Source organism: Falco biarmicus, chromosome 4, assembly GCF_023638135.1.
Source record: "Falco biarmicus isolate bFalBia1 chromosome 4, bFalBia1.pri, whole genome shotgun sequence".
NCBI classification, from domain to species: domain Eukaryota; kingdom Metazoa; phylum Chordata; class Aves; order Falconiformes; family Falconidae; genus Falco; species Falco biarmicus.
In genome coordinates, this window is record NC_079291.1 from 41,203,451 (window position 1) to 41,222,630 (window position 19,180).

The following is a 19,180-nucleotide window of genomic DNA, read 5'->3' on the forward strand; positions in this document are numbered from 1 at the left end:
TTTATTTCAATTATTAAATTGTTCTTATCTCAACCCTTGACTTTTACATTCCTTCCCCATTCTCCTCCCTATCCCTCTGGAGGGTGGAGGTTAGTGAGCGGCTGTGTGGAACTTAGTTACCTGCTAGGGTTAAACCATGACAGTTTCGAATTACATTATTTTAACATTTCTTGCTATTCAGTGAATAAAACTGCTCAAGATGTATTCTTCCCAAAGATATTTCAGTTATTTAAGATGAGGTTTTAAAATGTGTTTATATTGTAATCTTATAATTTTCATATCTGAATATAGCATTTAAAATACTCTGCATTGTCTTCAAGTCCATTCTTTTCACTTTACATTATTTATCTTTCCACATACACAAAGTCTGCACATTAAGATTAAGAAAACAAAGCAGTAGGTAAAGGTGGAGAAGGTTCCAGGTTAAAATGAAGTAAAAAGCAAACAGCAATTGTTTTTTGGATCATTGATAACTAAAATACTTGTGATAATCTATTATTAGCTATTTGTTTAATTTCAAGTATTCTGGACATTACAGTGTGCAAAAGTGCAGACAAGACTTTTTGAAGGAGCTTGTGAAGTTTTTCAAGCATCACAACACTTAGCTTTAGAGAGTAAGTACATGTGTGTGGCCTACGTGTGAGTTAGTAGGCAGACAGCCAAAGAGTCTGCTTTTTAATTATTGCATTTCAAACAGACTAGTTTAATTAACTCTCATTACCTTTAATTTCATAAAAACATCCATAAAGAATTGACATTCTCTCACATACAAATAAGGTTCCCTGTTTATGGCTTTGCAACAGATAATCTTTATGTAGAACCTTATAACAATATTCCTAACAGACTGAAGTACTCAGCAAGGAATCACCATCCTATTGCAGATCCAATTTAACCTTACAGTCATTTTGCTTTTTTCTATCAAACTAATAATTCAGCACCAATTGTTGCTGGTTTTTTTAGGTGAAAAAAAAAAGAAAAAAATCCTAAAAGAACAAAAAGGAAAAACAATAAAACCAGTAGCCCAAAACTTCAAAAGCAACAGCTCGGTGAAAAATTTTGTTCAGTTGCATTGGAGGTGAAAGAAGTCAAACTGTAATAGGAAGTCTGAATAATGTGTTAGAATATAATAACATCAGTACAAAAGCTGATGATACAGCTGTTACCTGAAATACAGCTATCTGGTCAAGTCTGAACTAAAAAAAAAAAAAAAAGACTAGATATAGAACATACTGAGATGTGTGTGTGATTAAAACAACATACAGGGAAAGTTATGAGTATAATCCTATTTATACGCAGAAAAGGAAGTGGTCACTAAGAATAGAGAAAAAATAACTAAAAATGCTTGTCTTCTGTATTCCCAATGCACGTTTCAATATGACAATTCTATTGTTTTAACATTTGTAATTTGTTCATAGGGAAGCCAAAAGCATAGGCGGCTATTATTATTATTATTATTATTATTATTTATCATCATCATTATCTTTGGAAAAGACAATGTTTACAGCAACTCCTGCATCAACATAGAATGAATGCTATTTCAAAGAGATCTGAATACTGATGTTTCAGAACATCAGTTGCCTATTAGACAACAGGAGAAAAAAGTTGCTTCATAATGATTAACTATAAAACCACTAGCCTTCCTTAGGAGTGTATTGTTAACACCCTTTGAGAGGTGAGTGATTGAGCACTGAGTGTATGACTGGTTTCATACATCAATTAATATGCTCTGAACAGTAACAGCTCTTAATAGAAACAATTTTTACTGCATTATGCTGCAAATATAGTTTTTAAAAATATATATTTCTTTCTATATTTTTATGACTACTCAGTTGCATTTAATGAAGCAGAAGGGAATTTTCAGCAAGAAATGGAGGTGATTTTCACATCTGTTTCATTCCAGTGGGGATCCTATTGGTCATCTGTCAGACAGAAAACATTCTGTTTTCATTAAGCTTCAGCATTCTGTCTCTGTCCATTTACTTCAGGAGTTTGTTATACAGCTGAGAATTAAAACCAAAATTAATTCTTGATGTGATAGTTTAATATATCAGTTTTCTGCCTTGGTATTTGTTGATACTAACAGAACTTAGGTATAGTAAATTTTTATGTAGGACAGGTCATTTTTACTAAAAATGACTAAATTTTTTATTACTTCAGACTCACCTTCAAAGAAATAAAGAGAAAAGAGGCAGTTATTTTTTTTTTAAGTGCTTCTCTGTTGTGACAGTGAATTGTGATACAATTTTTCTAATCTGATTTATGGGTTTCAGAGAGACAATTTCAGTCTGCCACTGGTGTAGCTTCAGTCCAAAGAAGATGTGCAATGATGCCTGCCAAGGAATGTAAGGAGTTCAAAGGCACGATCTTAAGGATGCAGAACAGAGAACATAGTATTATTATTCACTGGAGTCAGTAGGAAGTTTCCTCAGCTGACACAAGTCTCTGGTGCCTAGTGAAGTGGTAATACAGGTTGTCTTTCACAAGATTTTCCTGCTTCCTTGGCTGTTTGTTAGACTATAGGTAGGGTATATATGGGAGAACAGACCTCTTACAATGCACCATTTAGATCTCCTTTGGCTTCCTGGTTATTACTCAGTTCAGATGAAAGATAGTACCTTCCAGCATGCCAACTGCTAGAGTCAGGCACGATCAGGAAGATAATATGTTATCTTGAAAAGTCAGCACGAGGGTAGAGCACAGCCACATGAGTTGTAACTGCCAATGACTAAGTAGAAAAATAGCAGTTTATATTTCATGACCTTCAAAAGTACATGCACTTCCTCTGTCCACAAAATGAAACAGAAGTTGAAAAAAGAATTCAGAAGTTTTTAACACACAGGACACACTGTGGAGAATTAGAACCGAGTCATGATTTTAAGGCAGGGAAATGGGATTTGCTAAAGAATGCTGTTCACATATGGACTACGAATGAACCAGCTGGCAAAGGCACCTTGGAGAAAGACCAAGAAGCAAGTATAAAAGCTTCAGTCACACATTCATCTCATGCAGATTATCATGCTAAATTCTTCTTAAAATCACCATGAGGTGTGTATTGGGTATCTTCACTCCTGAGCTTTTCACTTTGCAGCGAATTAAGTGATAGCTCTATTTCTGTTGGTTCGTATTCTTTGTGATTTCAATTGTGTGTGTGATCTAGAAACGGTGTCAGCACAGAATGAGGAATAGTCAGATATAGTAACTAGTTAATATAATACATGCTTCTTACTTTTAAATTAAACTGATGGGATTTAGCCCACAACTATATCGATACTAGCTGAAGCACAATCTCCCCAGACTGATAGATAAAGAGTTGTTCAATGGGACTTCACTACAGGTGGTTTTTTTAATTACATGCCATACAGTGTAATTCATCTTGGTAGCTTTTTCCTCTTTCACATTTTAGATTGTTTCCACTACAAGGCTAGCTTTTAGGTAATTCATAGGTTGTATGTGTAGGGAGATGTAGTCTCTGAAGGCACTAAGCACCACACAGATGTAGCTCTCCAGGGCTCTGGGGAACTCATATGTATGAGAATTTGCTCTGTCTTTCATGTGCTGTATATGTTTACATAGGCTAGCAAAAATCTCGTATATACTGAATATATTTCCTGACCCAGAAGATGCTTCAAACTCTCAGTGACATAGGAAACCTCACTGAAGAATACAGTATTACATCTTATAATTGTTTCTTCACTTTCTGTGGGCACAGTCTCTGAAAGAGTGAGATTTGTATCCCCAGCTAAAAGAACAGACTTCTTGGGCTTCCCATTTTTCTGAACTCCATTGTAATCTCATTTTATTTAGCACATATTTTAAGTTATGTATTATTCTTTTAGAAATTTCAGCTATTTTTTTTTTTAGGTACATAAGAACACAGACCCATTCCTAGCATAGTTATGGATAGATGAAGACTTGGAGAAGTGAAGTAAAAGCATTCAGGAGTACTTTGGCAGAAACTGGGATTGAATAATTTCCCTGGGAGAATGTATGAGAAATGGAGCAGAGTTGAGCAGTCACCTGAGAATTCCTACCTACCAGTTTAGTGATTTATACTAAATGCTGTCAGTTTACACAGGTTACCTACAGGCTTATTATGAGAAACCATACACCAGGTTTAAACTTTAGTCAAACCTAACTGAAGACGCACCACACAACACAACATATTAACTAACCCTTAGTAATTACAAATCTGCATGTCCTTACTCTATGGTAAATATGAGTTAAATCTCAAAGAAAAGAAAACCAAGGCATATAAAATTACTTTACATCTATAAGAACAGAAGCTGATGTCATCAAAATGTTGCTCTTGAGACTTTGACTTGCTGCCACCTCAGACCCATTGGCCAGTATAGACATAGCAGGTTTCATGATGGATTTATTGTTTGTACTGAGCTTTAGCTGCAGGGTTGATTTGTATGTACGCAGAATGACTGCACGGTCCATCTGAGACTAGGATCGGTATGGACATGATGCTATTTCTGTACATAGAACTGCTGAAGCAGGCAGATGCTTTGCAATTTTTGCTATGAAAAACTTCTTATACCAACCCAACAAAAAGGAAGGAAAAAACCCTCTGATTTTAAACAATGGGCCAGTCTTTAACTGTCCTGTTAAAAGAGACTCTGTTATTGCCTTCAAATGGTTTTGATTCTTCCCCCTTCCCCAACAGTTTTTTCTGCATCTGTGAGACTTTACAATGAGATATATTGAAAGTGATATCTCAATATTAACCTTCAAACCTTCAAAAAGTAGAAGATAACACTGCATGATACAGTAATAGCTAAAACTACACTAACACTATTATGTGCTGTGAAATTCTAGATCTATGGGAATGTTGGATTGTATGATTGGTAAAAGGGTGAATGTTCTAGTGATGCATACAGGTGTTGTAACCTCACACATAGTGTTATTGTAATTAAGGGTTTCAATTTATAAAGGCCTTAGAGCCTGATAATGTGATCACATACAGTTTTTCATTTCTTCATGAATTGAATCAGCTATTTCTTCTACACACCTGTTCTTTTAGCCCTACAAGATGCATGTTTTTTGTGACAAAGTATTGCTCTTACATACAGTCATGTAACGAAACTTCAGTCTTGACAAAATTAGGTCCTGACTTGGATTATTGCATGTCAGACTTCTTGATGCTCCTCTCCTCCAAAAATGAAATAACTTGCAAGAGCATTCAGGCATCAGGGATACTTTAATCAATACACCAACTTCTATAAAGTATGTGGTTCGTGGTGCCATTTGGGTTTTTAACTTATTTGTTCCACCAGGTTGGCTGGGAGAGTCAAAGGTATGTAGTTATACAGATTGTTAGTATGGGTTTAAGTTTATAACTTTCTTGGGTCTCATTTTGTGTTCCATTGTTAAATCGGGGCATGCAAGTGGGAACATGAACCAACGGGCCACTGAAGAGTTAGTCTAAAAGCTTAAGAGAAGGATGTTTTTGAAATTGATGAGGAGAGGATAATGATTAAAATATTCAGTTCTTTAAAGAAATAGTTATCACCTGGAATGGCTACAATATGCTTACTTTCATTACTCCCATTCTTTTTAATTATTTCTGACCTATTTTAGATTTTATAAGAATTTTGGATACCTGAATGGGAAGAGCAGCTACCTGTGTAGTCTTCAGAACTTCCTGTGGTTGGCTTTAATTCATCAGTTGTTGGTTATGAATTGTAATTCTTATTGCTTTCACTATTTGGTAATTTTATTCGTGTTTTATTTTTGGCTTTGCTATATATGCTTGAACTAATTTACCATGACTGCCTGAAACATCATTTTATATATCACTTGTACAAGACAATAGACTTAAATCCCTGGATGCTAAGCCTTTTATTTATACCTCTGAAACCTGCACCCAGCCTATCAGCTATAAAGAGGTCACCTTTTAAAGATGAAAGGATAGATCAAGATCCTTCTCAGTCTTTTCTTCAATGTTTAGATGAATTTGACGTTAGGTCTTTACTCATTAGCTTCTTTATGTCAGGCTGAGACTCTCTGTAGGTTTTCCAATTGGTGATTGTATTAGCAGGTTTTTATTATTTTATTTTCATAGTAGCTGTTTATTTGCAGCTGAACTAGCATTAGTAAAAGTGTTCAGTAATATCTGGTCATCACCAAAAGGTGTGAGTTTGAACCATAGCTAAGAAGGCCAGTACTACCCAGGTAGGTAGCTGCCTTGCTGGGCTCGGGTTATGTTGCTCTTGCTAAATGCACAGCTCTGATGCTTAACAGTGATTCAGTTGCATCTCTTGGCTTTCATTATCAACAGGTATACATGGTTGAAGAACATGGAACAGATATTCTTATGTGGTCTTCCAGTAGAAATGAAGAAAACAAATGGATGTATGCAAATGTAGTCCTCTCCAGTAACAGCCCTTTCAGAGTTGCCTTTGAAGCTGAAGTGGGGTGGAGTAAACCCACAGAATTTGCTCTTGATGATATTTCTTTCACCCCAGAATGTATTGGTGGAGGTATGCTATTACATAAATATATATAATACATTTTTTCTTTTCATAGGGCAGAGAAAATTGTGGCATTTCGTATGTCAATCTATATTGCAGTTACAAAGTCTGGATTTCTTTCTTTTGAAATTATTGCAGTACTGCTGTGCTTTTACTTCATTCCAAAAAGTGTAGAAAAGAAATGGGAGAAGCACAATCATGCAAAGAAGTTTGTTTTTCAAGGTAAAGTAAAACGTGTAAAAGAAAGAAAGATAAAATTTATCATATATGACCATCATGGCAAATTTTTAACTAGCACGTTTTTCCGTAAAGGAAAGGAGCCATTATACTTTCCTATCTATTTGTTGGCTGAGTGCAGTATCTGAATAAAGATACTTGCCGATGGATTGTGGAAGACAGTTTTGTGTTATAACTAGCAGCTGAATATATGAGTAATTATAGCAACTCAGAATATTACTGTCATTGAGAGCCTGTTACTGTTTTTATGAATCATATTTGAGAGGGATCTACCATCACTCAACTGTATTGGTTCTCTCCTGTACAAAAATAATCAGAGAAGGTCTCAGTTTGGGATGGAAGAGTTTTATGAGTTTCTATGTGATTTACAATTATTCAAAAAAGAAAATGGTTAGTTTTTTTATCTTTGCTCTCTTCATAAAATATCTTCAGCGGCATAGCAAATTTACCTTGTTGTCAGGCTCTTTGAGAATTTACAATCTCAATTCTGCTACACAAGCTAAGTGACTTGAACAGTGTTAAAAAAAAAAAAAAAAGTTAAATTCTAATGCTTTATAATGTTATGTGTATACCATGAGACAGGCAGTGGCTTACTCTGCAAACAAAATGTAACATACAATACAGCATCAGAAGAAAAAAATAAGTATATGTGCAAGTACAGATTCTGATAGAAATATCAGCCATTCAAGAGTCAAGAGGGGAAGAAAACTAAAGAAAAAACTTTTTGTCTAGGTCTTCATTCATAAGGAACCACTAGGAATTATTATGATTAAATCAATGCCAATACAAATGTTAAAAAAATGTTCTTGAATAACATTTCTTTCAGTTTATACTGCTCTTATTGCTCACATAAGATAGCCCATGTATGAACTAGTTGTCATGCTCTTCAAGAAACTGGGTTTTAATATTGTGATAACTAAGCAGTTCCTTGGAGAATTAATCACATGCTGATTAAGGCTTAAACTGAAATATTATGTTCATGCAGGTGACATTTGCTCAGTCTCAAACTGAATAAAAGTTTTGTTTATTTTCTCTGAATAGTACCACCAATAGGCTTAGGCAAATATTATTTTGGAATGTTCTTCAATGAGCTGCAGACTGTGTACTTAAACAGGTTCTTGTTCTACCCCTATTATGTTAATCACCTTTGTTAACCATACCTTAAGAATTACTTAGGCAGTTTCATGCATATTATAGCATAATAGAAAAGGATTTTTTCAAATTACATATTTTAAGTACCTGTAATTAAGTGGAAGACCTAGGTTTACATTCAAAGAATGTATATAAATCAGCTTTATAAAATCACTACCTTGTAGATAATTGAACAAGAACATTTTCCTTTAATAGAAATGATAGGAAAGTTTACGTGCCCCACTGTTAGTCCTGCTTTGATTTTTGCTCATCCTGTTTGTTCAAAGACCTAGCTCAAAGAAAAGTGTATTACCTGCAGGAGAGGTTTTGTGAAATGTTCTCCCTTTCAGAAGACAGCTTTGCTGCTACAAATCTATTTTCCTCTTTCAGTATTATTACTTTTCCACTTGTCTTTAATTACTTCAGGTTTCCTGAAGCAACATGTTCTAAATAGAAGCAATCACAATTTAGCTGGTTGGGAACTCTAAGCAATAAAGCATTACCAGCAGCTCTAATTCAGCTGTGGATTTTTATTTGTTTTTAAGTACTCAGCCCTCATTCGCCGTGGGAGTTTCTACAGATCCAAGAATATTTCTGAACTTTTAAAGAAAGTGTGGTCAAGCTAGTCCCTGGGCTACTGCAGAAGTAACTTCTAGCTGATTTTGATGCACTGAGCAAGCTGCAGTGCCAGATGTCAGTGGCACAGGATCTAGCTTAGTTTGGAATTAACTGCTAAATGATGAGGTACTCTTACTGCTTTATAAGGTCCATTGTTTTCTGCTGAAAAAGGTGTGTGAAGATCTTGTATTACAGGAATTAGTGTATCTTAGGGACCAAAGAATTTAGTTGTTACCCAGTTCTAACCATCTTCTTTAAACTTTTAAGTAATTTTTTTATTTTTTTAAAAAATATTGAATATCTTGTTTCTGAAAAAACAAAGTTTAAAAATGTTTCCATTTCTAGTTTCAGATGGACCAAGAATACCCAAGTATTGAATCAGATTTTGTATTCATAAAGACCTTTCTCGTAGTATTTTCTAGTTCATCTGAAATAGGAGTTACCACAGAAATTCTTAAAATTTCTGCTTCTACCTAATTTAAATACTAGTGTTAACCTAAAGATGCCTGATATCCAAACTCAATGTAATACATACTAAATCAGGATACTATGTTTCATCAGTAACTCATTACTGGAGAAATAACCTGGATGAACAAAGCCTGTGTAATTTAAATAGTGAGGTATTAGTTACATAGTGCTTTTATGTATTGGGCTCTCCCAATTCATAGTCTCAAGAAACAAGTAAAAGTAAATGTATTTTGTGATCTCTTCCAGAGATCACCCAAGCAGAATATGTGTAGCTGTGGAGATCTTCTGCTGGAAGAATGTAAATCTTGGTACAAAGTCACACTGACTCCTGCTCCAGCCCTTTCATGCAGTGAAGTTACCTGCTAGCCCCTCTTTAGCAACAGCTCTTTCTGAACTTATACTTCTAAATAGTACTGCTTAAAGTAATTGCCTTCCCTTTTAGTTCATTCAAAAAGAATAGTGTTGACACTTTAAAATAAATATTTGGGCTGCATCTTGGGTATAAACAGGAGTGAAAACATCATGCAGCACCCTGGGCTCTAGAGTGTTTGAGAAACCAGTATGTGCTTTTCCACCATCGGTTATGCTTTCAGTGTTTATCACCAGTTCAGTATTAACATTGCTTAGTGAAATAATTAACAACTCAAAGAAAATAAATACAGATTTACCTCTGTGTCTTCTCTTCTACTCCACCTTTCCTTATCAATCCGTACTTTTTCATTTCTTTTTTTTAGTCTATATTTGCTTTAATGGTTTACTTTCTGCAGCTGCTCAGTGCTACCTGAAGTATTTTCCTTCTTCTTTGTGAACTACTTTTCTCATCCTTCATCGTTTTATTTTAAAGCTTTTTCTGCTACCGTGGTTCTTTTTTTCATCCATTCCTTTTGTTTAAAAAACATTTTTTTAAAAAGCCTTTTTAGTCTATCAGCTTAACACATGAGGAAGGACTGCCAGTATTAAAAATTTCTGCCTGCCACCCTGCTACAACTTCACTTTCACCTGGAAGATTTGTCTGCAGAGAAAATATTTTTATGTAAGGATAGATTGGAGGTAAAAGGGCAACTCAAATAATGTAAAACACTCAGCACAGACAGGGCGTGTCATCTCTAATACTGTGTTATCTGATCATAATTGAATTGTGCAAAACTCAGTGCTCTTTTCCAAACTGCTGTGAGTGGGTTTTTTTCTAATGCCATAGTTCTTGACTTCACCACACAGGTTACCAATTAAAGGGTTGGATTTGCCATTTAGGTACTGAAATACAGTAAAATTTTCAGTGGTTATTGACAGCTTTCACTTAGGTGAAAAGTTTGCTTTGACATGCTGCAACTCAACCAAGTCTTCACATTGCTCTGTAGCTAAAAGAAAAACCTAGACCTGTTGTAAGTGTTTTAAATAATTCTTACACTGAGCAAGCTTTCACTTGTTGTGAAGAAACCAATAGAAGAAGCAAATCATAATCTGTGAATTACAAGACTGGATTTAGCTTTACATTCAAGCCCAAGCCACCTAGTACTTCAAAGGTTTATTAAAAAAAATGCACACAAAGGCTTCCCACTACCTAGTATCCTCCAGAAATTATATCTTCTATTTCTTTGAGTCATTGTAAGACAGTTCATGAGATATGACTAGATCCATCCCTATAGATCAGTTTTCCTAACTTTCTAGAAGAGCTTATTCTGCAAGGAAGTGCTGGGACAAAGGAAATTATATTTCAATCACAAAATTTAGGATAGAACCTCAGGTCAGCCTTAGTAAGTAAGGAAAAGGTGCAGCTACCAATATAACCTGTCTCCACCAGTTATGGATGCCTGGCGAAAAGTATAAGAAAAGGGGAACTACATGTACTATGTTCCCTCGATACATTTCCATTGCCAGCCATTTGTAATTCACAGTCTTCCTGAGCCATACGTAGTCTCGGAGTAGTGATCCTTGGGGTTTTTTTTTCCCTTGAACTTGTTGGTTTCCCTTTTAACACCAGGGAATTTTTTAATATTCAGTAATTAAACTATATGCTTATGCTTGTATAAATCTAGGCTTATATTCATGAACAAAAAAGCTGTTCAGTGCTTTCTCATTTAGGTCTTGAAATGTACAAAATTTTTGTTTGAATCTTGGTGATTCACTCTTCTGTCTAGTGGGTAGGATCTCTTCAAGACTTCTACAAATTCAGATCTCACAAGAGCTGTATGCCTGAAAGACACAATCCTGAAGTTCCTTCAGAGCAAAACAGTTTCCATTGACCTTCGAACAACAACCAAATTAGGCCTTTTTTAATATCAATATGCAATATTGTAACAAAAAGTTGTGGTAGATGCAGGTTCAGGCACGAAGCCGAGAAGGAGAGTGTCCTGAAGGGCCAGAACTATAGACTATTCTATCTGCTCATTGTGGAAGGAAATGACCTTTATCACAGACATCTTCCAATACAAACTGTCTCAGATGAGTGTTTCTAATTAAAACATAGCAGAATGAAGATTCTTTATAATACTTTTTCATTAAAGTAATTTAGTAAAAGAATAGTGACTATAAAGACTATTTCCATATAGCATAGATAGCATAAGGAAAAAAAAGAGTAAAAATAAATAAATAAAACTGTGTGGATAATGAGCTAATGGTTACTGGTCTAGGTTTTCAAAATCAATCAGTAAAACAAGCTACTATAATTTAGGTGCTATATGATATCCTGAAGGTATCTAATTTACAGAAGTCAGTAAGTAGCCATTCTTCAGAAGTGAATCCCCTTGTAATTTCAGACTATAAACCACAGAGCAAAGGTACGTATGTCTGGAAATGCTAATTTCATAAAATATTGGCTAGTTATTATTTATTTGTTTCTTGTAATATATATTGAAGACATTTTTTCCCTATGTTATCTCTGCTTCATGGAACAGTCTCTTTGAATTCTGGCTGTCTGTAAACCTTCCCTGCTTTTCCTGCCACAGGCTTCCTTTTGCTTCACAACAGGATCATGTGTTTATATACAATTACATAATCTTTAATCACATTAACAAATACTATTTTACCCAGAGCATCTTCTGCTGTGGCCAATACAGAGAGAGAAATCCCTGATGAGAGAGAATTATTTTGTTTTCTCTGTGCACATTATTCAGATACATTTCTGAATGTAGAATTATTTAACTTTATGAGGAGGTTTTCTATACAGCATAAAGCTACAATGTCCAAATATTTCAAACATACTTGATAACTACCTCCACAATTAATTCTTATTGCATTATGCTATCTACCTGTCAACTAAAAAGATAATTAAAATAACCTCTATAATTTTGGTTTGAGATTGGAAATGTCCAGAACCTTTTTGTTTTCAGGGTCATAAAAGTAAAGAATCGTGAACTGTAACAAAAAGCAAAATATGAAACAGCCAAAATGTTTCAAACTGGCAGAGCAGCAAAAGTGTTATGGGCAAGCTAGTCAGATAACCAAACAGCCTAGAAACCATGCATTTGCAGATAATTTTATATGTTCTCTGTCACTTTTAGTAGATCCCATTTCACTAGATCTTATGAGGAAAGCATAAATGGCATGTGTGTCTAATTGAGACAACTCAAAAAATACAGTGGGTGTTTGTGTGTTGTTGGTGCAAAAAAATAACCTGGCTGTGTAGACAGAGTCTCACTGAAGGGTGTGTGTGCATGTGTCTGTGCATGCACTTGTGTGAAGCAGTAGCGAGAAAGTTCTGCAGCAGAACAGGACTCATCTGACAAAGGCTTAGACAAAGTCAATGCCCCATCTCTGAAACTCCCAGAGCCTGAATGTAGGACACACTGGAAGGGTTAACTGCCTGAGTTGCTGATACTACAGTGTTAGATCATGGGGAAAAACTGTAGAGGAGACTTAACTTCTGATTTCTTTAAGTTACAGAGCCAGGGGAATCACTGTTATCTTGTCTGCTCACTCTTGCAGTGAAGCAGAAATCTCTCTCAGGTTGAGAGCTCAGGGAATTTCTTTCCTCAAGGGCAAGAGGGCAGCTGCCTGTAAAAACAAAAGGAGGGGAAGAGGAAAGCAAAATTAGTAGTGATAGAGGACTGGGGATACTGGGGATATTTGTGAATAATTTCCTTAGTTAATTAGTTTCTCCCTGAAACCAATCACAATATGGTTTAGATCCTCATTACTTGGCATAGGTATGGCATTTCTGCATTTTTAAAGAGTATAAACTATGATCCAGGACATAGTACCTTAGAGAGCGTCTTCAGCCTGTTCCAGTATCTTCTAGTGCACAAAGGTAGCTGGCCATGAAACCACAGTTTTTTGTGGATTTCACAGGGAGGAAAACTGGGAATAATTTTAGAATAAGATATGCACTGTATATACTAGCATAATTAATGGCGTGTCCTGAATACAATTATGTTATGTATGTTTAAATAAATATATTTGTCCAAATCTTTCAGTTTCTTTTTGCCTTCTTACACTTGTACAGAATTCTGAAATCTTCTGTTTCAAGCTAGATGCCTTTTGGGAAATTAAAAATCTTTGGATTTATTAATAGTCTATTAGAATAGTTTCATTAATATTGAACCTCCAAAACCCATCTGTTTACACCAAAAAAATCCAAGCAACCCTCAAGTCACAGAGGTGATATTTTGCCTTGCTAAGTTTATTCATAAAAATCAATATATTTCCTTGGAGGGATGGAGAGAAATTATTTTTGGAATTACATAGTTTCATGATACTATCTTAGAGAGAAGAAAATTCTCAGAATCTTCATTATGTGAAACTTACCTTTCTCCTCAACAAGAATAAATCACAAGCTCAGATTTACCTCAGAAATTATATGGATGTTACCATAATTTTCTTCAGGGCTCTTCTCAGATGATTATAAATTCGTACCTGTAGAAGCTATGTTTCTTCAGAAGTTGGGAAAAAAAAGGCGTAGCATAGTGTTATGTTCCCACTCCACCTATGAAAATGTGCTGATTCTAAGAAACTGCTCTTTTCTCCACATTAAACCTGTCCTGTAGTGCAGCCCACCTCATTTTGTTGGAAACTAATGCTTCACAGCTTCTCCAGTTTTTCATTGCTCTTAAAAAATAAACAAATAAGTAAATCTATCACAACAGCAGGCATAGCTAGCAGTTCCTGGGCTGTTCTTAGCAGAAATATGGCAAATATTGCCATATTGCTGTCACAGGTAGTCAGTGTGTTTCAGCCAGAAGCAGTAGTTCTCTGAGTGGAAACTATAAATCATAGTTTGATTATCACTGGCAGTAAACCTGTCGGTTTTCCATTATGTTTGTATGTTATCAAACTGTCATAATTTAAAATAAGTTATGCATTATGCACAATTCTGCACAGACTTATAAAACTCTGAAGTCATGGGGCCAAGTTCTGGTTTTGTAAATCTGGCTTCGTAAGAGGGTCTCTGGGATCCTTTTCAATACCCTGGCCCATACTTCTGTGTCCTCACCAGAGGAAGAGACTTCAAGATTCAATTGGACAGACTCAATTTTCTGCCTTTTTGTCTTTTTACAAGCTTTGAAATTAACATTTTATTTTTTAGCAGAAGCTTTATTGACACTGATAAAGACTCATGGACAGATTGTTAAAGTATCTGAAAAACTTCAGTCTGGTTAATTTTTTTTAAACAAGGTTTATTTCCTTGCAGCCATTTTGAATGGGCTGGTTTCATGCCCTGAACCAATGTTTACTGAAGTGAAGGTGAGGACTGCCACTTATTTCAATTTAATTTATGGATTGGATTGGACCTGTAATTAATTTATACTCTAGTCTAATGAAAACTGTTGGAGGGCGTTATTTTTGGCTCTTTTAGCTACAGTTAATAGGTTCACAGTTTTTATTAGATTTAGTAGGCAAATTACTTATGCAAATATATCAGACAGGTGGTTAGTTTTCAAGAGTCTGATGCAAGGCCCATTAAAATCAATATGAGTCGTCCCATTTACCTAAATGGGCTTTAGAGCAAGCTCTGATACAACTGACTTAATTCTGTGTAATAGCATGCAGTAACTTTATTTTGTGCTTCCTGCTGTTGACTCTAGTGCCAACATCTACTAGCCTTAATTAGAATTCACTGTTATAGGAGATAGAAAAATATAAATGGAGACCTACTCTGCACCAGAGATCTTGGTATCTGCACAAGAAAGGCAGAAGAAGTGGATAGCACGGAGATGTTCTTTCATTCAAATTAAGCTTGTTTATGTTTCTCGCTGTACTAATGACTGTGTAATACTGACATTTATTTTATATTAGCATTTGGGTAATAGCAGTTCTGTCTTTTCCTGTGACTAAGCCCCTGTGATTCATGGGCAAAATGTTTACAGTGTTGACCTGTGAAGTTTGGAGTACAGTCAGGAAATGGGATCAGTACACTCCATGGATGACAAAGACAGTAGTACAACAGAGCATATGTGTACAGAAAAAGTCCATCAAAAAACAGTAAGCCTTTAACAAACGCCTATCCCACAAATATGTAATTATGTCCTTGGTGATGAGTATTTACTGACTTAACACTTTTCATACTGTAAAGGCTCCATTCTCCCAAATCATCAGCTCATGAGCTCTATTTAGTGTAACATGTTTTGGTGGTTAGCACATTGAAATGAAGAAGTACCTAAAAGCACTCTTTTTTTTTTTTTCTGACAGTGATGACATATAGATATATTCAGCTGTATCTGTTGTAGTTCAAATTGCAGTTCATACCAAATTTGGATTGCTTTACATACTGGTCTGATTCTTGCTTTTTTGTATCTACCTCAACTACCAAACTTCTCTTCAAAGTATGAGGATGCTTGTAGGGTAACACTTCTTGGTCCTTAGGTAATAACTCACTTAGCACGGCTGTGTGAGGTTTCACAAAGGATTAGGATCAAATTAAAATGTGATTTTTTTAGGACCTAACAGAATCGACTTTTTAGTGATGTACAAGTAGATGTTATATGCACATTTTTAAAGCCTTTCTTTAATTTTGATTATTTGCAAGGCACACAATAAGTAAAATGAAACAGAGTGGAAAAAAAAAGGACATGTCCTCAGCTTGCTACTTAAAAAAATCATGATTCCTTTATCTATAATGAAACATTGACAATTTGCTGCCGTTTTCCAAGCAGATCTAAATCCAGACTCAATGTTCCACAGAGCAGAGTTTTTTTTCTCTGGAGTTGTTTTTGATTAGTTTGCTTTTCATCTGTGTGTAAATACTGAATGTATTCCTGAGGATCTCCAGTCCTGCTTTTCAGTGATCACGCACAGCCTAGGTACAGAAAGCTAAGCAAATCTAAGCTTTTATCCTGTGTTCCTTAGAACACATCATTTTCACTAGATTTATCTCCAAATCCTTGAACAGCTTCAAATAGATAGTGCTTTTTAAAAAAGTAACCTGTACAGTATCTCCTCCACTTCTGAATGTGGTCTGAATGTGGTCTGAAAATGAGCCACGCAACACTCAGGAGATGAGTGGCTGGCTTGGGAACATCTTTTCGGCATTTGGCAAAAAGTGAGAGAAACTTTTTTGGCATGCCAGTATCATACAATTGTTGAATCTAAAGATTTTAATTGACTAATGGCCTGTAGGCCACAAATGGATATTCAATTTGCATTGAAAAAACACATTTCAGTTTCTGCTGTTTACATAACCTTCATGTGTATGTACAGGAGTGGATATAAGATTCATATATATATGCATAAGTTTAGTTTCTACGGCTGAGTCAGGTGAGTATACCACTGTGTAACTCAGTACAATGGAAGGTATTTCTGATGTGTCTCGCATTAGTGCCAGCTCATTTTTAACTGTTAACCACACTGCAGTGTTAACACTTCAGTTCTTCCCGGTGGCAAGAAAACTGAATGAATCTTGCTACTCTAAATTGGAACATGTCAGTAGCAGATACTGCAATAAAGAGTTTAATATAAATAATTACATAGGTAGTAGCTTTGCATTAATGAGTTGCTTGAGATTTCAGTTGGAATTAGTTAATGATTTTCTAGATTTGCATATTCCTAATTAGTCAGTTTAAAATGTTGTCTATAAACAAAATAATGTTTTATAAAACTTCAGAATTTTTACCAGGCACATTTAATTTATAAGTAAGAAAAGCATTTTTAACCTACTTTATGTAAAGATAATAGACTGAACTTGTGAGTGCAGTTTGGGAAGATCAAGGTAATTGTGATGTTTTAGAGAATGTCATCCAGAGCACAATTTTCCTATTGCGTCTGAAACCAAAGAGATGTGAATTATTTCTGTAAGTAATTAAAATATAATGTGAGTTAATATGCAAGGTGATATTCTTATGGTCTTTGAGGTATATTCTCATTTATTCTGATCTAAAATGATTTTGCAGATTTCAAGGTATCTCTGGATTTTTATTAATGTACTGAAAATATAAAACAGACATCAACAAGACCCCTGGTTAACCTTACCCCTAATTTAACCTTTAGCATAAATTGGAGACATCTTCACTGCTCTCAGTGAATATTGCACACTCTAAAGTAATTGGTATGCAAGTCTGGAAGAAATTCTTCCTACGCAATATTTTCTAACAGCAATAGGGAATCATGATAGACAATAACAATAACAATAATAATAATAATAATATTAATATTAATAATAATAATCCCCCATTCAATAAAGCATTCATGCATTTGACTAACTACTGACTTTAGTATGGATCATTTATATGCATAAGCACTTTATATGATCGGGACCATAAGACTAAACTGATCAGTGCTACAAAAGCCCAAAGACAGTTTAACACTCAAGATCAGATTCATAACAAGCAACACATTCAAGAACTATTGAATTTAAAGGGGTACTTCAATTTTCAGAACAAAGCTGGGTAGAAACCTCTTAACAAGCATATCACAAACAGGACAGGTATAGGGAATTAAACTGGGTCAAAAATGCTCACAATTGTTCCTGCAACATAAACAAGTGACCCTAGGGAAGTCAAATATATCGGAACTGTGTGGCATTAATTTGCACTGTATTATCAGAAACTCAGTAAAAAAAAATGGGAGTATGAAAGGACAAAAATGCCTATGTAGAACTGACTGCAGCTTAAGTAATTTTTGTTGCTTAAATGCCCCCCGGACATTGTGAGGAAAAGGGTCAGAAGTAACAGACAAAAAAAACAGGTATCTAATATAATCATACCTTTTTTTTTTCCCAGAGAAAGTGTAAACTCAATATATATATATTTTTAAATCCATTGTGTAAGATTTGGTCTATTTTTAACAGCACTAGTTTTATATCAATAAAGAGAGAAATATGTTCGCCCAATGACCTTCCATACATTTCATTAGTATCTTGGCAGAATCATGGCCTTACATAGAAATTCTTCATGATGAACCCAATTCTAACCTCTTTATGTGCTACTATTTTTAATTACTTGCTAAAATACAGGAACAAAGCAGGAAAAAATGCAAAATCTAAAATACTTCTAATTTGTTCAAAAATACATTATGTGATTTAAATGTCTATGCTTAACTACCTAAAGACAGATTTTATAAGCTTTTTGATGTAGCATAAATGAAAATAGATTTTTTTAAACTAATACATTTATAAAACACATATCATGAAAATGCAATCTTTTCATTCCCATTTAAAAGTATATGTATTTGAGGGGTTTATGATGTAATTCTGAAGAGAAACAAGCTGAAAAATCAGCAAGTTATTATTTTCACTGTGAAAAAAACCATTATTATTGTTTTATATTTAGATTATGTCCAGTGTATGAAATACATTTTTCTAGTAGCATGATAGAATTTAACAAAACTAGTGGTATGAAGTGATGGCAGGAATGTTCTATTGTAGGAAGCCTTTCAATTACGATTTTCTGACATAAAGGTAACATGAAAATCAAAAATTGCTATGCTAGCATAGGTCATTGTTAGACTGCAGTTTGAGCTCTTTTTGCTTGCAACTGTTTCACAAGAAAGCAGATGGTAAAATAACACTAGTATTCTGTTTATCTGAATGCATTAGCAGTTCATTTTTTTGTACAAAATGCTATTGTTATTCACGATGTAGGTATTTTACAATTTCAGCAAAGTTCTCCAGCTGGTATCACAGAATGCAAAAACATACTGCTATGCCCAGTGGATTAAAAGTAGTAAAATAATGCCAGAATCCATGTATTCCCTTACAGCGTGTCCTGACTTAATGCAGCAGTAACTTTTGACTTCTGAGGTCAGAGAGCAATGCTTGCACCATTTCAAAAGGCAAGCTAAAACCCACCTGTGAACTTTTGCACTTGATCTGCTCTGCTTCA

At 34.9% G+C, this 19,180-nt stretch overlaps 1 protein-coding gene across 1 annotated transcript in view; it reads left to right on the forward strand.

Annotated features, from left to right (window-relative positions):
• Positions 1 to 19,180, forward strand: part of MALRD1 (MAM and LDL receptor class A domain containing 1) — a 282,538-nt gene that overhangs the window by 205,971 nt on the left and 57,387 nt on the right. Inside the window, exon 32 of the mRNA XM_056334103.1 lies at positions 6,284 to 6,485. Coding sequence (XP_056190078.1) covers positions 6,284 to 6,485 — 202 coding nt within the window. The remainder of the gene's footprint in view (positions 1 to 6,283; positions 6,486 to 19,180) is intronic.